Source organism: Tupaia chinensis, unplaced genomic scaffold (assembly GCF_000334495.1).
Source record: "Tupaia chinensis unplaced genomic scaffold, TupChi_1.0 Scaffold000477_2, whole genome shotgun sequence".
Classification (NCBI taxonomy): Eukaryota; Metazoa; Chordata; class Mammalia; order Scandentia; family Tupaiidae; genus Tupaia; species Tupaia belangeri.
Genome location: NW_006159987.1, coordinates 425,261 through 445,977, shown reverse-complemented (window position 1 = coordinate 445,977; position 20,717 = coordinate 425,261). Strand labels below are relative to the sequence as shown.

Sequence of the window (20,717 nt, the reverse complement as noted above, 5' to 3'; positions counted from 1 at the left end):
GTCACTGACATTGAAGAATGTTTCTCCAGAGGTAGATGATGAGGACCTGTTAAAGGAATGAAAAATAATGTCGTTTAAAATGAAAGAATGAAAAGCTTTAAGAGAACAAGACAATTATCTTCAAATATGTGAAGAACTGATTTGGAAGAGGAGTTAGACTCATCATGGGGCCCCATAAAGCAGACAGAAACCAGGGCATGCAGGAGGCAGAGGAGGCAGATTGTGGCTCAACCTTAAAACCTTTTTAACAAAATTAGTTCTCTGGCTATATTGTAGTATATGCCAAGATGTTTCTGTTCATAGAGCTGCAGGTGCATGAGCAGAGGGTCCAAACTCCTTGGACACATTACATTACCCTAGAACCTGTAAGATCTTAGGTTTCTGTGTAAAAATTGTACCACAGAGGATAGTGCTTACTGGAATCAGGTGCCAGAACACAGTACCACAAACTAATTACTGTTTTAGAGATGAATGTCATTAAAGTTTAATATGTCTTAAGCTACAGGTTTAGATCAAAGCCAAAGAAAGAAAACTTAAAATGCAAATTAAATCTAAAGTAATTCAATCTTTTTTTTTTTTTTTTTTTTTTTTAAGAGAGAGGTTTTTGCTATAGGGTGCATGTGCTCACCAGACAGACAGAGAGAGACAGAGAGATAGAAAGCGAAAAATCACCTCCCGGGGGAATGGCCACGCCGCAATCCCTTCTCTTCCATTCTCCTCTCGGGATCTTGGGCACACACGCACATGCGCCCGGCGTGAGTTTTAAGCCACCGGGTCCAGGACGCAAACTGCGGTCGACTATGCGGGAGTCCAGCGACATAGCCATTATGCTAACTGCTGGTCCCAGTAGTTCAATCTTTAAGCTCAAAGGCAATACAATATTGGCTCCTTTTGAACTAAAAATTAACTAAAATTTCTTAGTTAAAAGCATATTATTATTATTTTTTAAAAAAGCATATTGTTATTAAATCAGCTTTTGTAGCAGTTCAGCAAATACCTTCAAACATTGTGAGTAATTCTGTGAGAGAGAATGGCTGCTGCTACTACTTGTGTGTGGCATGCTGTGTTTAAGATTTATTTAAATATATCTTTTGTTTAGATCCAAGTGGTCTTTCTTTAGTTTGCTTAGTTCTTCAAAAGGGTCTTTTTCTTTTTTTTTTTTGGAGAGTTTTTTGCTACAGGGCACATGAAAGCCAGAGAGAGACAGAGAGCAAGAAATCGCCCCCCAGAAGGGATAGCCACACCGCAATCCCTTCTCCCTTCTCCTCTCGGGATCTTGGGCAGGCATGCACATGTGCCTGGCATGAGTTTTAAGCCACCGGGTCCAGGACTCGAACTGTGGTCAACTCCGTGGGGGTCCAGCGACATAACCTATATGCTAACTGCTGGTCCCTTCAAAAGGGTCTTTGAAACACTGGGAAATAAACAGAAGTTGTTCTTCAGCTATAGCTTTTTGAAATATCTACGTAGACAAGAGAAAAACCATGAGAATAACTGTTTTCCTGTTGCTTTCTGAAATATTAGGGGGTTAGGATTCCCCAGGGAGAAGTTCTAGGGGTCAAAAATTGCCACTTATATTGACACTTGAGATTTAGGATTTCAACAATACTGTTTTCGTTTTTCATATATTACCATCCAGTAAAATAGCTCTTCTATGTCCACATCAATCAATACTACCTACTTGCATAATTTCTTGAACAAAATAGTGAAGATATTTAGCTGGCTTTGGCATCTTTTGGGTTATTGGGAAAGTCATGACACATTTTTACATAGAAAATCAGAAAAATACGCCATGACTTCCCCGACGACTTAATAGAAGATGACATAGATATTTCCTCTGATCTTAACTTTTTTGTTTGTTTGTTTTTTTGGAGAGGTTTTTGCTATAGGGCACATGCACTCGCCAGGAAGACAGAGAGAGACAGAAAGCGAGAAATCACCCCCCCTCAGGGGGGTTAGCCACACCGCAATCCCTTCTCCTTCATTCTCCTCTCAGAACCTTGGGCACGTACATACACGTGCCCAGCGTGAGTTTAAGCCACTGTTCCAGGACTCAAACCGCGATCAACGACATGGGAGTCCAGTGATACAGCCATTATGCCAACTGCTGGTCCTCCTCTGGTCTTAACTTTATATCAGCCTCTTCCAGGCTTCCAAAGATCCACATCTGCTGGTTGTAATTAGTAGTGTTTCTAGTTTCTCATTCTATCACCAAGAGTGACAGAATCATCAATCCATGTTGATCTTGAGAACATAAGGGGTTGGGGCTCTTTAGGTCCTGAAGGTAGCACATCCTGATTTTGTTTTCAATTTATAATCTTTTGAATGTTTTTCATCCTGCAGATGCTGAGTTTGTGTGTGAACGGACACTGAAATATTTTCTGGGAATTGCAGGAGGAAAATGGGTAGTTAGCTATTTCTGTAAGTACAATACAATTTCTCCTGTCCTCCACTTAACACTTTAGAATTGCATTTTTACACCTAACATTTTCACAGCTAAGGTTTTTGCTATTGCTGAATCTGAATTACCAAAAGGTCTTTAATAGTATCACAAAACTAGCTTTATCTTTAATGCATATCGCTTTGTTCAGATAAGTTGGTGATGCTGAGAAAATAGATTTCTTTTATAACTAATAGGACCTAATCTAGCAATGTTGACACATGAACTAGGGATTTATTTAATAATGGACAGAACCCATGTGCAGCAGGCACTTTTTAAATAATGTTTATATTAAGCATCAACTATGTCTTTGGAAGGAAATCTCTGCCCCATGCCTTATTAAAGAGCCCTGGTTTTATAGAGAATGAATCCCTCTTCTGTCCTTTTTCCTGTGCTCTTTTGTGAGTCACTGAACTCTCCACCTCCATGAAGAAAGCATTTTCTTTTGCTCTATGTTACCTGTTTTTTCTGTGATCTCTTTAGGGGTGACCCAGTCTATTAAAGAAAAAAAGATGCTGGATGAGGTAAGTACTTGATGTTACAAACTTAGAGAGAGTTCGTGCCACTAGTCAGGTAGTCATGAACAAATTACTTCCCTTCTGTCAATGTAGCACGTTCCGCAAATTTCCTTTGGTGAATGGGTATCAACATGAGTTATGTAGAAGGCCCATCCAGTGGCCAGGTGCATGTACATGCACGCCCAAAATCCCAAGAAGAGAATGGATTGTGGCATGGCCATCTCTCAGGGGTGATTTATCACTTTCTGTTTTTTCTCTTGTGAGCAAAAAAAGAAAAAAGTTACATAGAGCAAACCGGGAAGTTCTGTGTACTCACTTGTTTGTCTAAAATTCAAAAGAAACTTTTTCTTGAGGCGACCAGCAGATGGCGTAATGGTTACCTCTCTGGACTCCCTCATAGTCAACCACGGTTCAAGTCTCAGACCCAGCAGCTTAAAACTCATGGGGGGTGAGGGGACTGAGGGCGCATGTGGTGATGGTTAAGGAGGTGGACACTTCCTTAACCACCAGTTGAGTCCCGAGGGTGACTACTGGGTGGGCCTTCTGCATAACTCATGTTGATCTCCATTCTCCCTTTCAGTCTCTCTGGCAAATGCACACGCCCTATAGCAAAAATCTCTTTAAAAGAAAGAAAAGAAATTTTCCCTTGAAGACAGGAAAAGGAATTTATAAAGCAAAAAATAAATTTGGGGCCAGCAAGTGACATAGTGGTTAAGGGCGCTGGACCCCCATCACAGTTGAAGTCCCAGACCTGGTGGCTTACTTTCTCACTTTCTTTTTCTCTCTCACTCTCTCACTTTCTCTGTCTCTCTCTCACACACACACACACACACACTTACTCTGTCCCTCTCTGGTCAAAAAAATAAATAAATAAATAAAGTTAAATGAAATCATTTAAAAAAAAAAAAAGAAGAAGAAAGAAAGAATAGATTCAAAGGGCAAGAAACAAGTCCACCTGGATCCTACATGTGCACACCTTTGTAGAAAATTGGCTGTTCACCATAATAATATGCAAATGTATTTATTTAGAAATCATATTCTTTTGAAGGGACATTCTTTTTTTCCTACATCAGGTCATGTGAAGAGTTTGTAACAAGGCTCAAGGGAGGCACATCTCACACAACAGCATGAACACCCAATCATCACACTAATAAACCACGAAAGGATCAAGATGGTATTCTTTATGATACTGAGAACAGTGCGAGGTAAATAAGATACAGTGTAGGAGGAAGGATAATTTTAGAACAGCCATCTAAGAGCTGTTGGTGACGACAGATCAGGCTAAATAAAATTAGTGAAAGCTTTTTTTAACTATTATTGGGTTGTTGCAAAAGTCATGACACGATTTTGTATAGAAAAACATATGGGGGAACCAATAGGTGGCGTGGTGGTTAAGGTTCTGGACACTCCAACTTGGCCGACCACAGTTCAAGTCCCAGACCTGGTGGCTTGCTTTCTCATTTTCTCTCTCTCTCTCTGGTCAAACTTTTTAAAAAATGAATGAATGAATGAATAAAATTTAAATGCACATGCCCTATGGCAAAAATCTTAAAAAAAAAAAAAAAAAGAAAGAAAGAAAGAAAGAAAGAAAGAAAGAAAAACACTCATGGGCTGGCAGGTGGCATGGTAGTTGAGGTGCTGGACTCCTACATGGTCAACCACAGTTTGGGTCCCAGACCTGGCAGCTTGCTCTCTCACTTTTCCTCTTTTTCTGTCTCTCTGGTCAACTTTTAAAAAATAATAATAATAGGGACGAGCAGATGGTATAATGGTTATGTCACTGGACTCCCACATGACTGACTGTGGTTTGAGTCCTAGACCCAGAAGCTTGAAACTCACACCAGAAGCATATGCGTGTGTGCCCAAAATCCCAAGAGGAGAATGGAAGAGATGGCATTATAGTGTGGCCACCTTCCCAGGGGGCGAGGGGGAGAAGTGATTTCTCACTTTCTGTCTCTCTGACAAGTACACATGCCCTGTAACAAAAATCCCTCTAATAATGATGATGATGGTGATGATAATAACAAATTTTAATTTTTTTTAAAGAATTATTTTATTTAACTTTATTTACTTGTTTATTTTCATTTGACCAGAGAGGGACAATGAGAGAAGGACAGAGAGAGACAGAGAGAGGGAAAGTGAGAAAGCAAGCCACCAGGTCCAGGACTCGAACTGTGGTCAGCCATGTGGGAGTCCGGTGCCCTTAACCACCACACCACCTGCCAGCCCGATAAATAATCCTTTAAAAAAAAAAAGATTTAATTAATTAATTGATCGATTAACTTGATTTATTAACAGAAAATAAGCCAGTGTAGACAGTAGTGATTGGTGAATCGAATTTAGATGGCAGAAGTTAGACCAAGGAATTGGAGAAGGTCCTAGACATGGCTCAGGTCAGGTAGGATTGGTATGTGCCATTACAAGTAATTCAGGCTTTGTTCTTAGGGAAGTTTGAAAGCATGGAGACAGAAGAGAGGTTACTTTAGGATGTTTGGAGATAAGATTTGCTAATGGGTTAAACTTATATAAGGTAAAAGAATCTTGGGTTTGGGGCCTGAACAGCAGGATAGATGTTAGTAATGTAATTTTTTTGAGTTTAATTTATCTTACTCGTGAGAAACAACATATCTACATTGTTATGTAAGAGAGAGATAAAGACAGGAACCCTCAATAAGGTCTCGTCACACCACGATCCCATTACCCAGCCCTCTAGCTCATCAGGATCTTGGGCATTTGTGCACCCAGCATAGTTTTCAGGTTGACCTGGGATCCCAACCGTGTGGTCAGCCATGTTGAAGCCAGTGGCTTTCAATGCTGCAGTCCAGTATACTACTCCATATGCCACGATGGCTGGGCAGTAATACTAGATTAGATATACACAAGGGAGGAGCATGTTGGTGATGGACAGAGTCAGGGAAATAAAAGGCAGAAATCAAATCAGGACTTCTATTTAAGACGATGAATTTTGAGATTTATATTAGACATCTAGAGAGAGAGGTTAAGTAGGTAGTTGTACACATCATATGAAGCTTGGGTTCAGTCAGGTCTATAAATCTGGAAATCATCATTAAATAAATGACAAATTTATCATTACACTTCTTATTCAAGTGACTAGGAAATGTTAAGTGTTTTTCCCCTAGTAATAGCTTACGGTTACAGTTGTGCCATTATTCTTCATGATACTCAGGCAATAGTGTGTTATTCCCTACAATCTGAGTTTCAGTCAGGATTTTTTCTAAACATTCTTCCCCAAATTGCTCCCAAAAAACTAACCCCTCCAATCCAATTATTATGTATTCTGTTGTCCTTAACCAGTCAAAGTAATATGAAAAACCTCTTACACTATAGTTTATCATTTTAGCTTCATTAACTGTAAATCTCTCTATGGAAATCTAAAAAGACCCTACTTCTTTAGATAGTAATGTATAATTGATTTAAGAGAGTGGGGATTCTCCAGTTATCTATATAACAGCACAGTATCAGTGGTTTAATCCAAATGCTAAATGAATATTTTGAGAGGAGATAGATGTTGAAAATTAAAATACATTTAGTCTCAGTGAGGTGAAAAGCCAGTTGTTAATTTCTGCACATGAAGATTTGCATCAGTGAATTGATTTCAGCAGCTGAAATCCAGGTCTTTTCATTTAATCCACCAAAAAGAATAGTTTTATTTATTTATTTGTAGCACAAATGCTACCTGGTAATTCTGAAAACTTAAAATAGGATGTGTCTGCTTTACTTGCATTGAAGGAGGCTTCTTTTTATCTGTTCCCAATGGTTTGGATTTGATTTCTTTCAGCACGCTTTTGAAGTCAGAGGAGATATCATCAATGGAAGAAACCACCAAGGTCCAAAGCGAGCAAGAGAATCCCCGAACAGAAAGGTAAAGCTGTCTTTCCCAGCCCAGCACTCTGCATTCCGGCCCTGTTTCTTCATCTTGTAAGGCACATTATGTAATCTCCACTAGAGCACTAGCTAAACACTTATGCACAGGTACTTCTTTAGTTCTCCCAGCCCAAAAAGGTAAAGTAAGTGTTGTTTCTATTTTATGAATGAAGGAACTTAGAGGTTTAGAGGTGCTTTGTTATTTGGATTCCACACTAGGGTTCAAATCTCAGCAGATAAATAGCAGAGCTGGGTTTTGTTGTTGTTGTCGTTTTTGCCATAGGGTACATGCATTCACTGGAGAGAGACAGAGAGAGAGAGAAGGTGAGAAATCACCCCCCTAAAGGATATAACCATGCTGCTGCCATCTCTTCTCTTCCACTTTCCTCTCGAGATTTTGGACATGCATGCACACATGCCTGATGTGATTTTTTAAGCCGCCAGGTCCAGGAATCAAACATGTTTGGCCATGTGGGAATCTAGCACCTTAACCACCACACCAACTGCTGGCCCTAGAGATGGGGATTTTTACAAGTGTGCTTATCACCCTTAATCAGTCAAAAAAGTGATAACCTTCACTCTTTTAACTTTACGGTGATATTATTTTCTTTTTCTTTTTCTTTTTAGAAAAAGAATTATGTTATTGGGGCTGGCAGATGGCGTAGTGGTTAAGGGCATTGGACTCCCATATGACTGACAGCGGTTCAAGTTCAGATCCAGCAGCTTGCTTTCTCACTTTCTCTCTCTCTCTCACTCTCACTCTCTCCCTCTCTGGTCAAATTAAGATAAATAAATAATATATACATAAAGTTAAAACATTATTTTTTAAAAAGAATTATTTTATTATTTATTATTATTTTTTGATTTAATGAGAGAAAGACAGAGAGAAAGTGAGAAGCAAGCCGCCAGGCCCAGGGCGCAAACCACGGTCAGCCATGTAGGAGTCCAGTGCCTTAACCACCACACTACCTACTAGCCCCTGCAGTATCTTTTTCTAAAGCAGTGTGGTAAGAGTTGTGAGCAAGATGTACACAGTACTATCTGTGGAAGCATAAGAGAGGAAATGATTAATAATCAACAATAATTAGGTCCGGCAGGTGGCATGATGATTAAGGGCTCTGGACTCCCATGTGGCTCACTGTAGTTCAAGTCCTGAACCTGGCGGCTTGCTTTCTCACTTTCTCCCTCCCACACACACACATACACACCTCCCTAGTAAAATTAAAATAAATAAATAAATAAAAAGTTAAAAACAGTAATTATTTTTTAAAAAGAAAAATCATAAAGTTAAATAAAATAATTCTTTTTAAAAATAAATAATAATAATAATAAATAAATAACATGCATATTATGTTCACACTATCTACTTGACCATATTCTAACTAATTAACAATTTTACTACAACCTTGTGAGGTATGTACTATAATTATGCCTGTTTTACAGATGAGAAAATTGAGGCTTAGAGAGATTAAATTGCCTACGATTACATAACTACTGAGTGATACACCTAAAAGCCAGACCCAGATAGTCTAGCTCCAAATCTAAGCTGCTAACGACAATATATACTTTCTTGGAAGATTATAATAGACTTCCCAGAGGAGAAAAATTATTCTAACAATTTTGCAAAGGAGGCCAGAAAGACTCTGTGACTCTTCCCAAATAACATTGTAGAAGATGAAGTAGCCCATGTAGTGAACCGCGGTTCGAGCCCAGACCTGGTGGCTTAAACTCACGCCCGGGTGTGTGCATGTGTGCCCAAGATCCCCAGAGGAGAATGGAGAAGGGATTGGGGCGTGGCCATCCCCCCTGGGGGGTGATTTCTTGCTTTTTATCTCTCTGTCTTTCTGGTGAGCGCACACACCCTAATAGCAAAAACCCCTTCCAAAAAAAAAAAAAAGGTGATGATGATATAGCCAAAACCATGTCCCCCTCTTAGACAGAAGTCCATGCAAGAGTTCACACTTTCCTAACAGGCCTGAGCTGGCTGCTCCTCTGGTCGCTAGCTATGTGTTTGTGTGCCTGTCTGCTTTTCTTCCCTTTTCACATGTGCACCAGTAGGCATTTCATAATGTCTCCATAGCCACCAGGTCCGGAACTCAAACTGTGGTTGGCCATATGTCCAGTGCCTTAACCACCATGCTGCTTGCTGGCCCCCATACAGGTGATTTTCTAAGGAAAACGGCTTTGGGAGATGACCACAAATCAAACCTGGAATTTCGAACCCTTGAGGTCAACCAATCTTCACTTTCTGAGTCTATCAAGTAACTCCCAGATACCAAACAAAGTGCCGGCCCTATTTCAGCCTGTGCCCTCACCCCAGGAGTGCTCAGCATGAGCCAACCAGTTGTTTTTACTGCACTGTATGCAAGGCAGAATTAGCAGAAGATCCCTCCTTCTGGGACTGTTCCAGAGCTTTGGGTTTCTTTCTGTGCTTAGGATAGCAGTGATAGAAAGTGCTTGGACAGAGTAATGACGTTCTGAAGATATGAAATGTCAGTATAGTGTTTTTCTCTGGGAGGGAAATGTATTTGTAGAGGTGGAACTTCAAATTTCTTATCTCATAACTAGACATCCTTGTGTCAGCCTGGATGTAAAAATTCCTAATTTTGTGTAGTTTTTGTGGCAGCATTTGACAGCATTTGACTCCAGCTGGCTGCTTGGGGAGGGGAGAACTTTAAGAATTATGAGCATCTAGACACTGTCAACAGGTTGGTAATGCAATTTATTCATATAGATAGTAAGAGTGACACAGGCCGTCATTTAAAACAGAAACAGATTTGTCCTACTGTCCTTTCTTTTTTCCTCTGGTTGTAATTAAAGTGTATGGGACAGTCGATGGACACTTCCTCAAAGGCCATTTCTGTTTTTTATTTCCTGATATTTCTCTGCCTCCCCCCACCCCCTTTTTTTGAGGCAAGGTAAATTCTAAGCCTAGGGAGTTTTCTTTTTAATGAAATGGGAATGTAGGAAGAGGATCAAAAGAATGAGAATTACCCAAAATGATACATAAAAATGTATTTCATGGGGGGACCAGCAGGTGATGTGATGGTTAAGACACTGGACACTCCCACATGGATGGCTGACGACGGTTCCAGTCCCGGACCTGGTGGCTTGCTTTCCCCCTTTCTCTCTTTCTCTCTCTCTCTGTCTCTGGTCAAATTAAAATAAATAAATTGACAGGGACCAGCAGGTGGCGTGGTAGTTAAGGCACTGGACACTCCTGCATGGCCAACCACAGTTTGATTCCTGGACCTGGTGGCTTGCTTTCTCACTTTCTCTCTCTCTGGTCAAATTAAAAATAAATGAATGGGGACCAGCAGTTAGCGTAATGGCTGTGTTGCTGGATTCCCAGGTAGTCAACCACGGTTCAAGTCCTAGACCCGGTGGCTTAAACTGACACCAGGCGTATGTGCAGCCATGCCCAGGATCCCTAGAGGAGAAGGGATTGCGGCGTGTCCGTCTCCCAGGGAATGATTTCTCGCTTTCTGTCTCTCTGTCTCTCTTTGTCTTTCTGGCGAGCGCACACTCTCTATAGCAAAAAACCTCTTCATAAATAAATAAATAAAGTTAAATAATTATTTTGGGGCTAGCAGGTGGCATGGTGGTTAAGGCTCTGGACACTCCCATGGCCAACCACGGTTTGAGTCCTGGACCTGGTGGCTTGCTTTCTCACTTTCCCTCTCTATCTGTATCTCTCTCTGGTCAAAATTAAAATAAATGAATTAAGCCCTCTACACAAGGGTTTGTCTTTTTAAATATTTTTTAGGGGCCAGAAGGTGTCATGGTTGTTGAAGGCACTAGACTCCCACATGACTGACCATGGTTCAAGTCCTGGACCTGGTGGCTTGCTTTCTCACTTTCCCTCTCTCTCTCCTCTCTCTCTCCCTCACTCTGTCCCTCTCTGATCAAAATAAATAAATAAAATAATTTTTAAATAATTATTTTTTAAATTAATTAATTAATTTAAAATTATTTTTTAAAATTATCTCATGGGGTCAGCAGGTGGTACAGTGGTTGCAGTGTTGGATTCCCACATGGCCCACTGCAGTTTGAATCTTGGATCTGGCAGCTTGCTTTCTCACTTTCCCTTTCTCTCTGGTCAAATTAAAAAATAAATAAGTAACAACAAATTAAATTAAATTAAAAATTCTTAAAAAAAAAAATGTTTGGGACCAGCAGGTAGCATGGTGGTTAAGGTACTGGACACTCCCTCCTGGTGGGTGCTTTCTTTCTTTCCCTCTCTCTCCTGTCTCTCTGGCTAGTGCATGCACCCTATAGCAAAAACTAAAATAAAAATTTTAAAAAGCGGGGCTGGCAGGCGGTGTGGAAGTTGAAGCTCTGCATTCCCATATGGCTGACCGGTTCAAGTCCCAGACCTGGCAGCTTGCTTTTTCACTCCCCCTCCCCACCTCTCTGGTTAAAAAACATAATAATCATAATAATAGGAGCCAGCAGATGGCATAGTGGTTGCATTACTGGACTTCCACATGGCCAACTATGGTTCACGTCCCAGACTCAGTGGCTTAAAACTCATGCCAGGCACTTATGCATGCTTGCCTAAAATTTTGGGAGGAGACTAGAGGAGAAGGGATTGAGGTATGGCCATCTCCCCCCGGCAAGTGATTTCTCATATTCCCTCTCACTGTCTGTCTGTCTGTCTGTCTGTCTCTCTCTCCAGCAAGTGCACACACCCTGAGAGCAAGGGAAAAAAGTCTCTTAAAAATAAATAAATTAATTAAAACATAATAATGATGATAAATAAAATAAAACAAATAAATCTCTTTTTCAAATGAAGAAGAAACAGCAAGTAGGACCTTTCATCTCTAACAAAAAGTGATATCACCTGCAGTGATCATTGGGGAGGGGCCTGAGCATGATTGGTGACATGAGGAGATGCTCAGCCACTGAATGACAGACTGGCTGTGGAGTGTAGATAAACTACAGATGTACTTCGAATAGGTCTCCTGAGATTCATCAGCATTCTGGGTGTTGGAATGATTGTCTCTGGGAACTAGCAGCAGAAAATTGTTACATGGTAAAGGAAAGATAAAGAGAAGTTCTTCCTTTTTGAGAGTCTTTTTTTTTTTTTTTTTTTTTTTTTTTTTTTTTTTTATGAAAGCCCATACTCATATATAGTACTGTTTTCTCTCTATCCTCCTGTCTCTCTTCCTCTCCCTTCCAGATCTTCAAGGGCCTAGAAATTTGTTGCTATGGACCCTTCACCAACATGCCCACAGGTAAGAGACTATGAAAGCTGTGGAGTTCCAGCTTCAGCCTTTTCATATGTAGCAGTGGCATCATCGGTAAGATCACCCCATGGGGGTTCCTCAGATTGGTGAGAAGTTCTCGAGGTTATTCTGTTTCTCTGCACTGTCCAGACAAAACAGTACTTAAATATTAGCCTCTGGAAAAAAGCTAGGCCTTGTGCTGCTTCTCATGAGCACCAAGGCAGTGAAGAGTTAGGATATGGGACACTGATGTGTGCTCAGATGGGGTAGAACTATTCTTATTGCCCATTTGGGCTTAAGAAAGATTGGGAATAATAAATTAGGGAGAAGATACTTTTGAGTTTGTAAACGTCAAAAAGGAGTTCTGCTCTTCTTAAACCAAATTAATTTAATGCAGAGAAGAAAGCACAACAGCTTGCATAAGCCCTATGGGCCTGGGCCCCACACAGGCCCAGAGCAGAGAAAGGCTCCTGATGAACATTTTCTAATTAAATTTGACACTGAATGTGATGTGTTGTGTAGGACTGCTGTGGGGCTCAGTTGTAGAGTTGTGTTGCACTAAGGCCCTGGTATAAGTAGGCATTTGGTTCATGCTTTCAAAACAAAGGCTACCCACCTTTGCCTCCTGTGCCTCTCTCCTGCCCTGGGAACTCAGGTCTTCTTACTGTTCGGAAGATGGCCTTAGCATCTGGTCACAGGCAGCTGAGTAGCAACAACAGAGCCTTGCAGTGTAATTTTGCCTTTGTCTTCTTTATTGGTTATTGATTGGATTTTTATGAAAATTTCAAGTGCCATCAAGGATTTCTCGGTGTTTTTGTACTTTGTTTTAGTGAAAAACAAGGCCTCTAGCCGGTATTATTTCGGTGATGAGTCAACCTCAGTTCAATCAGTCAGAGAGGAGTACCTCAGAAATCTCCAGAAATGGGCTAATGGGGAAAAGCAGCATATGTGCCTGCCTTGAAAGCATATCCCAGGGTCAGCAGGTGGCGTGGTTAAGGCGTTTGACTCTCATATGGCCCACCATGGTTCAAGTCCCATGATGGGGGTTTGCTTTCTCACTTTCCCTCTCTCTGTTTCTCTCTGGTCCAATTTTAAAAATAATAATAAATAAAAGTGAATATGTAAAAAGAAAGAAAGAAAAGCACATCCCGAGAAAGTACCCCTTGGTCATTTTTTCTAATTTACAAGGTATAAGTGGATCATCTCTACAATCTCTTCTCATTTCTGTTCTCCTGAGTATGTGACTCCAACTCAGCATGAACCTCTCCACTGATGTGCTGAGTCTCGAGCAGGATGACATGTATTTTTTTGACTGGGTGAATTATCTTCCCACCTCCTGACATTTTCAGTAATTACCACCAAGGGTGGTGCTCTCAGTGGCCGTGATTATCAATTACCAGCATAGGGCTAGGATGGAGGGAGGGAGAAGATGGGTGTTTTTTCATACAGCGTTTTAGCCAGCAAGTTAGAAAATTAATAGAAATTAGATCTTGAGTGTTTTTTTTTTTCTTTCTTTCCAAGTGTTTTCTTTGAGAGACTGTCAAACCTTATCTACCAAATGCCCTTATGGAGACTGATAACCAGAGTAGGGAACAATTCAAAGGCAGATCGACTTTAAATCCATTCCCCTAATTGGGATTCTAGTTTAAGGCCTTTCTGTCCTTTGGAGCAGAAAGACAAGAGGACCTTTTCTAAGTCTTGCTGTAAGCCTTCACCCAGAGGAATTTGGGATGGGGGCCCCAGGTTAGGTGTGCAGATTACTGTGGTGATTTTAAGTCTAAATGTCCTATTTAGATCAGCTGGAGTGGATGGTGCAGCTGTGTGGGGCTTCAGTGGTGAAGGAGCTTTCCTGTTTCAGCGTTGGCACAGTGAGTATTTGCTGCCCTGTCTCAGAGGGAGGACATGCTATTTTTCCTGTGACTGAACAAAGCTGGCATCTGTCGGTCCCCTGCACCTTCTCTGATGTAGCCTCGGGAGTTTTGTCTGACCACGTACCTGTGCCAGAAAACTCCATCTATAGGGATTGAGTGAGGACGTGGGAACTACACATATTTAGTACGCTGAGGGAAAGCTCCTGCCTCAACCCTTTCTGCCGTGTGTGCCCTTCTCCTTTCTTTGACTGCCCCCAGAGTAGTCTGCTTTAGTGAATCATCAAGAAATAGTGATGTTCTCAAAGTCCCGCTCTGACTCTCTATACTGTTTCCTTCCTGGGTGTACAGGGTGCTCACCCAGTTGTGGTCGTGCAGCCAGACGCCTGGACAGAGGACGATGGCTTCCATGGTAAGGTGCCCGCATGCACCTGTGTTGAATGGGGTCCGGTTGGATGGGTTTGGTTCTCCACTCATTACCTGGTGTTTGAGTAGCACAATTCTCAGCACATTTTAGATATTTGTTGAATGAAAGTCTAAAATGTCTTTGTAAAAGTCTTATTTTTTTGTTTGATTTTATATGAGAGTATTGCATGAATCCTTTTCAGTGAGGGGAGGTTAGTATGAATGTTCATCACAGAAAATATAAACCAGCACAAAAATAAAATGATTCCAGTAATCCCACCTCTTGGAGATGATCACCTAAAAGTTCTTCTAGACATGTGTGTGTGCATATGTGTGTATACACACACAAATGTGATCATATCGTTTTGCTTTTTCACTAAAGATATTGCAGACATTTTCCCACATCATTAAATTGCATGCTGTTTTGCTCTCATGGTGGCTTTTCCTTTAACAGATTGGAGCTCATATTAATACAGTTGCCAGAGAATGTGAGATGTCACCAGCAGCCATTCCTCCCTTCTGAGTAGGGTCCTATGTCTTGAGGATTTTTTTTTTCAAATTATTTATTCAGTTTTATTTATTCATTCATTTAATTTGATGAGAGAGAAAATGGGAAAACAAGCCACCCAGAATTCGAATTGTGGTCAGCCATGTGGAAATGTCCAGAGCCTTAACCATCACGCCAGCTGCTGGTCCCTGTCTTGAAGAATTTAAGAGCAACAGTTTGATTCCTATCTGATTAACCTAAGAACTCATATAACCAGGTCCTGGAGTAAATTGATTGGACTCTTTGGTCTGGGAGAATGTGAAATGACTCTAATCTCTGCTTATGTTCTCTGTCTCCAGCAATTGGGCAGTTGTGTGAAGCACCTGTGGTGACACGAGAATGGGTATTGGACAGCGTAGCCCTCTACCAGTGCCAGGAGCTGGACACCTACCTGGTACCCCAGATCCCCCAGAGCCGCTGCTGATTGCAGGCAGCCTCATATCAAAAGCCACAAGAGTCCAACAGTCAGCTTAGACAGCCTTTAGGGACCCTGGGAGCTTGTTTCACTCTTTAGCCCTTCCACAGTCCTAGTTACTAAATATTTTATGAACATTGGCCTGAAAGGACTTCTGGCTATGCAAAGGTCCTTTAAAGATTTTCTACTTTAAGTCTCCCTTTGAAATCTGCCATGAGAACAAAATTATAGTAATTTTTCACCTCAGAAGAATTTAAAACCGTTTAAACCTCAACAATTGAGCAAGATGCTAATTCATTATTTATCAGCCCTATTTCTTGTATTAAGGCTGTTGACTTAAGGCCAAAGGATGGCTTGGCATTAAGAGAATAGCTGGTTTCCTAAAGTTTGCTTCTCTAAAACCTTCTGTTCATAAAGGCTAGAAGTTGACACTTCCATGGAAGGAGAGTGCTTGGGATTTTTTGATATGACTTAAAATCATGCAGCAGTTGGAGTGGAGCATTGGAGTTATATTCAGAGGCAGATAATGGATAAGAGTATGAAACTCGATGGTTAAATAGAGCTCTTCTCCAAAAGTCTGGGCTTCTAAAGAATGTGCTCCTTGGGGCCAGCCCATAGTAGTTCAGTGCAATACATAGGGAGCTAGATCCCACATGGCCATCCACAGTTTGAACCCCAGCCCCAGTGACTTGGAAAATATGGCAGATGTGTGTACATGTGTTCCCAAAATCCTAAAGGGATGGAGAAGTGAAGGAAAAAGTATTGCAGCATGACTACATGCCATAAGTGTGTGTGGCAGGGGGTGGTGCACAGAGAATGCGCTCTGAAACGGCAGAATATTTTCAAAAACTGGTATCCAAAGTGAGTCTTCTAAATTTCCGTTAATAATAAAATGTTTATTGTCATAGCTCTGGTATGTTACCTGTTTCTCTTAAAATAGAAGATCTCTGATATGAATATTTCATGTCTATAAAATGATGGATCCCACCAGGAAAGGCACTGTTAGTTTCTTTGAGATAATTTTTTTTCCCTTTGCTCCCTGTTGCTGAACTGTACAGCTTTATAAATAATTTCACTTGCTAAAGGATGAGAAGATGTTTTTTATAAACTCATTATACAGGACTGTTTGTAGCTACTGGAAGGACTAGGTTTTCCCTAGCCCCTCAGTGTGTAAGGACTGCAGACTTTATTGTACAAAATTAGTTTGTAAATGTTGTGATGTTGATATTGCAAATAAACTTGGTAGCAAACACTTCCACCAAGAATGACTGTTCTTGAGACATATTACACCTGCAGATTTTCTCAGAGCATTTTCACTACGCTTCAGTTTCCTCATCTATAAACAGGGGTAATAATAATATCTCCATCCTAGGTTATTGAGGTGGTTTAAATACTTTTTGCATTTTCCTATTGCTATCATAACAAGTTGTCACAGATTTAGTGGTTTACAATACCATCTGTTTATTATTTCACAGCTCTGTAGGTCAGACATCCGACGTGGTTTAACCGGTTTCTTTGTTTTGGGTTTCAAGAGGCCAAAGTCAAGGTGTTGGCAGGACTGTGTTCCTTTCCAGAAGCCCTGGGGATGAATCCGTTTCCAAGTTCTTTCATGTTGGTTCTCCAGATTGTTCCTTGTTACAGGACTGAGGTCCCTGTTTCCTTGCTGACTCTGGGCCAGGGGTCATTCTCTTTTTCTTTTTTTTTTTTTTTTTAATTTTTAAAAAAATTATGTTTTATTTAACTTTATTTATGTATTTATTTATTTTAATTTGACCAGATAGAGAGGAAGGAGGGAAAGTGAGAAAGCAAGCTACCAGGTCTAGGACTTGAACCGTGGTTGGCCATGTGGGGGTCCAGCATCCTTAACTACCATACTACCTGCCAGCCCCCATTCTCAGTTTCTAAAGGTCATCCACATTCTTTGGCTTCTGGCTCCCCTACCTTCATCTTCAAAAACAGCAATAGCTAGTCAAGTTTTCCTTAATTTGAATCTCTGACCCCATATGTTTTTAACTCCTGTCAGAGATGTTTCTCTCTCTCTCTCTCTCTCTCTCTCTCTTTTTTTTTTTCTTTGCTTTGCTAGAGGGTGTGTGTGCTCACCAAAGAGAGAGGCAGAGGGATAAAGAGGAAGCACTCCCAAATGGGGCATAGTCATGCTACATTCTGTTCTTCATTTTTCCACCTTATCAGGATTTGGAGCATACATGCACATACACCTGACATGTTTTTAAGCCATCGGGAGTAGGATTTGAACCACATAACCATATGGGATCTAGCTGTCTTAACCATGGATTTATTGTTAAGGGTTTGGGTGATTAGATTGCACACACTGAGTAATCCAAGGTGATTTCCCTGTTGAGGGTCCATAGCCTTAATTATAGCTACAAAGTCCCTTCACAGCAATACCTAGATTAGTATTTGATTGAATATTTGGAAGGCAGCCATCATGGAGGACATCTTTAGACTTCTGTCTACTGCTCCTATTTAACATGTTTAATCCACAGATTATACTCCGAATCATCACTTTCTGATTCTTATACTGTTCAGAGTTTGGAACCCTCTTAAGCACAGGAAACAAAGTGATTTCATAATTTAGTACTGCTATGCTTATTTGTATGAGGGGACAATAATGAAGAAGAGTAGAAAAAATGAAGGCAACTGCCATTTTTTAAAAGTTACTTATTTATTATTTTTACTTTACTCTTCTTTGGAGAGATTTTTGCCATAGGGCACATGTGGTTGCCCAAGAGACAGAGACAGAAAGCAAGATAAATCACGCCTCTAGGGGTGATGGTCACACAGCAATCCCTTCTCTTCCATTCTCCTCTTGGGATTTTGGACACACATGCACATGTGCCCAGCATGAGTCCCAAGGCTCCAGGTCTAGGTCTTGAACCACATTTGGCCATGTGGGAGTACAGCGATATAACCATTACACTATCTGCATTCCCTATTATTACTTTTTAATTTCCTATAGGGCACGTCTCCAGAGAGAGACAATGAGAAAGCAAGCCTCCAAGTCTGAGACCCGAACCATGGTCCACCATATGAGAGCCCAGGACCTTAACTACCATGCCTCCTGCTAGCCCCATTACTGCATTTCATCTCAATCTTCATTACAGTGCCATGAAGTGAGTAGTTGTTACCTCATTTGCAAAACTGGGGAGCCAACCAGTGATTAAGGCGATTGGATCCCACATGGCCAACAGTGCAATTCAAGTCCCAGACAGTGGCTTGAGAAATGTGCCAGGCATGTGTGTGTGCATGCCCAAAATCCTGAGGGGAAGGGATTGATTGCAGCATGACCATCCCCCTGGAGAGGGGTGATTTCTCACTTTCTGCCTCTCTCTCTCTGTGTGTGTGTGTGTGTGTGTGTGTGTGTGTGTGTGTGTTTGTCTGTTTCCAGTGAGCACGCACACCCTATTGCAAACTTTAAAAAAAAAAAAAAGAAAGAAAGAAAGAAAAAGAAATGGGAGCTGATGCTTAAGTTCCTGTTTTGTAAGATTTTCTCAGTTTGCATAACTAATAAATGACAGCATGGACCTCTGAAGATTCCTTTTCATCCCATCATTCAGCTCTTCACCTGCATCAGTCACTGACCCCAGGACAAAAGGCACCACCAGGTCAAGTCTTAAGGGACATTTGGAGAGGACTAGGTTATAAGGGCAACTAGAACTCACTTCAGTTTTAGGCCAGGTCAAGCAGAGGGATTTCAAGGATTAGACTGTGGCTACTCTTTCCACTCATCCATCTTCCCAGCTATTTTTTTTTAATTTTTAAAAAAATTATGTTTTATTTAACTTTATTTATGTATTTATTTATTTTAATTTGACCAGATAGAGAGGAAGGAGGGAAAGTGAGAAAGCAAGCTACCAGGTCTAGGACTTGAACCGTGGTTGGCCATGTGGGGGTCCAGCATCCTTAACTACCATACTACCTGCCAGCCCCCATTCTCAGTTTCTAAAGGTCATCCACATTCTTTGGCTTCTGGCTCCCCTACCTTCATCTTCAAAAACAGCAATAGCTAGTCAAGTTTTCCTTAATTTGAATCTCTGACCCCATATGTTTTTAACTCCTGTCAGAGATGTTTCTCTCTCTCTCTCTCTCTCTCTCTCTCTTTTTTTTTTTCTTTGCTTTGCTAGAGGGTGTGTGTGCTCACCAAAGAGAGAGGCAGAGGGATAAAGAGGAAGCACTCCCAAATGGGGCATAGTCATGCTACATTCTGTTCTTCATTTTTCCACCTTATCAGGATTTGGAGCATACATGCACATACACCTGACATGTTTTTAAGCCATCGGGAGTAGGATTTGAACCACATAACCATATGGGATCTAGCTGTCTTAACCATGGATTTATTGTTAAGGGTTTGGGTGATTAGATTGCACACACTGAGTAATCCAAGGTGATTTCCCTGTTGAGGGTCCATAGCCTTAATTATAGCTACAAAGTCCCTTCACAGCAATACCTAGATTAGTATTTGATTGAATATTTGGAAGGCAGCCATCATGGAGGACATCTTTAGACTTCTGTCTACTGCTCCTATTTAACATGTTTAATCCACAGATTATACTCCGAATCATCACTTTCTGATTCTTATACTGTTCAGAGTTTGGAACCCTCTTAAGCACAGGAAACAAAGTGATTTCATAATTTAGTACTGCTATGCTTATTTGTATGAGGGGACAATAATGAAGAAGAGTAGAAAAAATGAAGGCAACTGCCATTTTTTAAAAGTTACTTATTTATTATTTTTACTTTACTCTTCTTTGGAGAGATTTTTGCCATAGGGCACATGTGGTTGCCCAAGAGACAGAGACAGAAAGCAAGATAAATCACGCCTCTAGGGGTGATGGTCACACAGCAATCCCTTCTCTTCCATTCTCCTCTTGGGATTTTGGACACACATGCACATGTGCCCAGCATGAGTCCCAAGGCTCCAGGTCTAGGTCTTGAACCACATTTGGCCATGTGGGAGTACAGCGATATAACCATTACACTATCTGCATTCCCTATTATTACTTTTTAATTTCCTATAGGGCACGTCTCCAGAGAGAGACAATGAGAAAGCAAGCCTCCAAGTCTGAGACCCGAACCATGGTCCACCATATGAGAGCCCAGGACCTTAACTACCATGCCTCCTGCTAGCCCCATTACTGCATTTCATCTCAATCTTCATTACAGTGCCATGAAGTGAGTAGTTGTTACCTCATTTGCAAAACTGGGGAGCCAACCAGTGATTAAGGCGATTGGATCCCACATGGCCAACAGTGCAATTCAAGTCCCAGACAGTGGCTTGAGAAATGTGCCAGGCATGTGTGTGTGCATGCCCAAAATCCTGAGGGGAAGGGATTGATTGCAGCATGACCATCCCCCTGGAGAGGGGTGATTTCTCACTTTCTGCCTCTCTCTCT

At 41.0% G+C, this 20,717-nt stretch overlaps 1 protein-coding gene and 1 non-coding gene across 4 annotated transcripts in view; one reads left to right on the top strand and one right to left on the bottom strand.

Annotated features, from left to right (window-relative positions):
* BRCA1 (BRCA1 DNA repair associated) overlaps positions 1-16,000 on the top strand; it is an 84,077-nt gene extending 68,077 nt beyond the window's left edge. For all 3 annotated transcript variants that reach the window (XM_027774796.1, XM_014590728.2, XM_006156085.3), the window contains exons 17-23: positions 2,344-2,421; positions 2,924-2,964; positions 6,758-6,841; positions 12,026-12,080; positions 13,866-13,939; positions 14,291-14,351; positions 15,191-16,000. In XM_027774796.1, coding sequence (XP_027630597.1) covers positions 2,344-2,421; positions 2,924-2,964; positions 6,758-6,841; positions 12,026-12,080; positions 13,866-13,939; positions 14,291-14,351; positions 15,191-15,315 — 518 coding nt within the window. In that variant the 3' untranslated portion in view covers positions 15,316-16,000. The remainder of the gene's footprint in view (positions 1-2,343; positions 2,422-2,923; positions 2,965-6,757; positions 6,842-12,025; positions 12,081-13,865; positions 13,940-14,290; positions 14,352-15,190) is intronic.
* On the bottom strand, positions 4,026-4,125 carry LOC114009174 (small nucleolar RNA U13). The gene has a single exon (XR_003550629.1). It is a non-coding gene; the product is annotated as a small nucleolar RNA U13 (small nucleolar RNA).
* Positions 16,001-20,717: the final 4,717 nt, after the last annotated feature.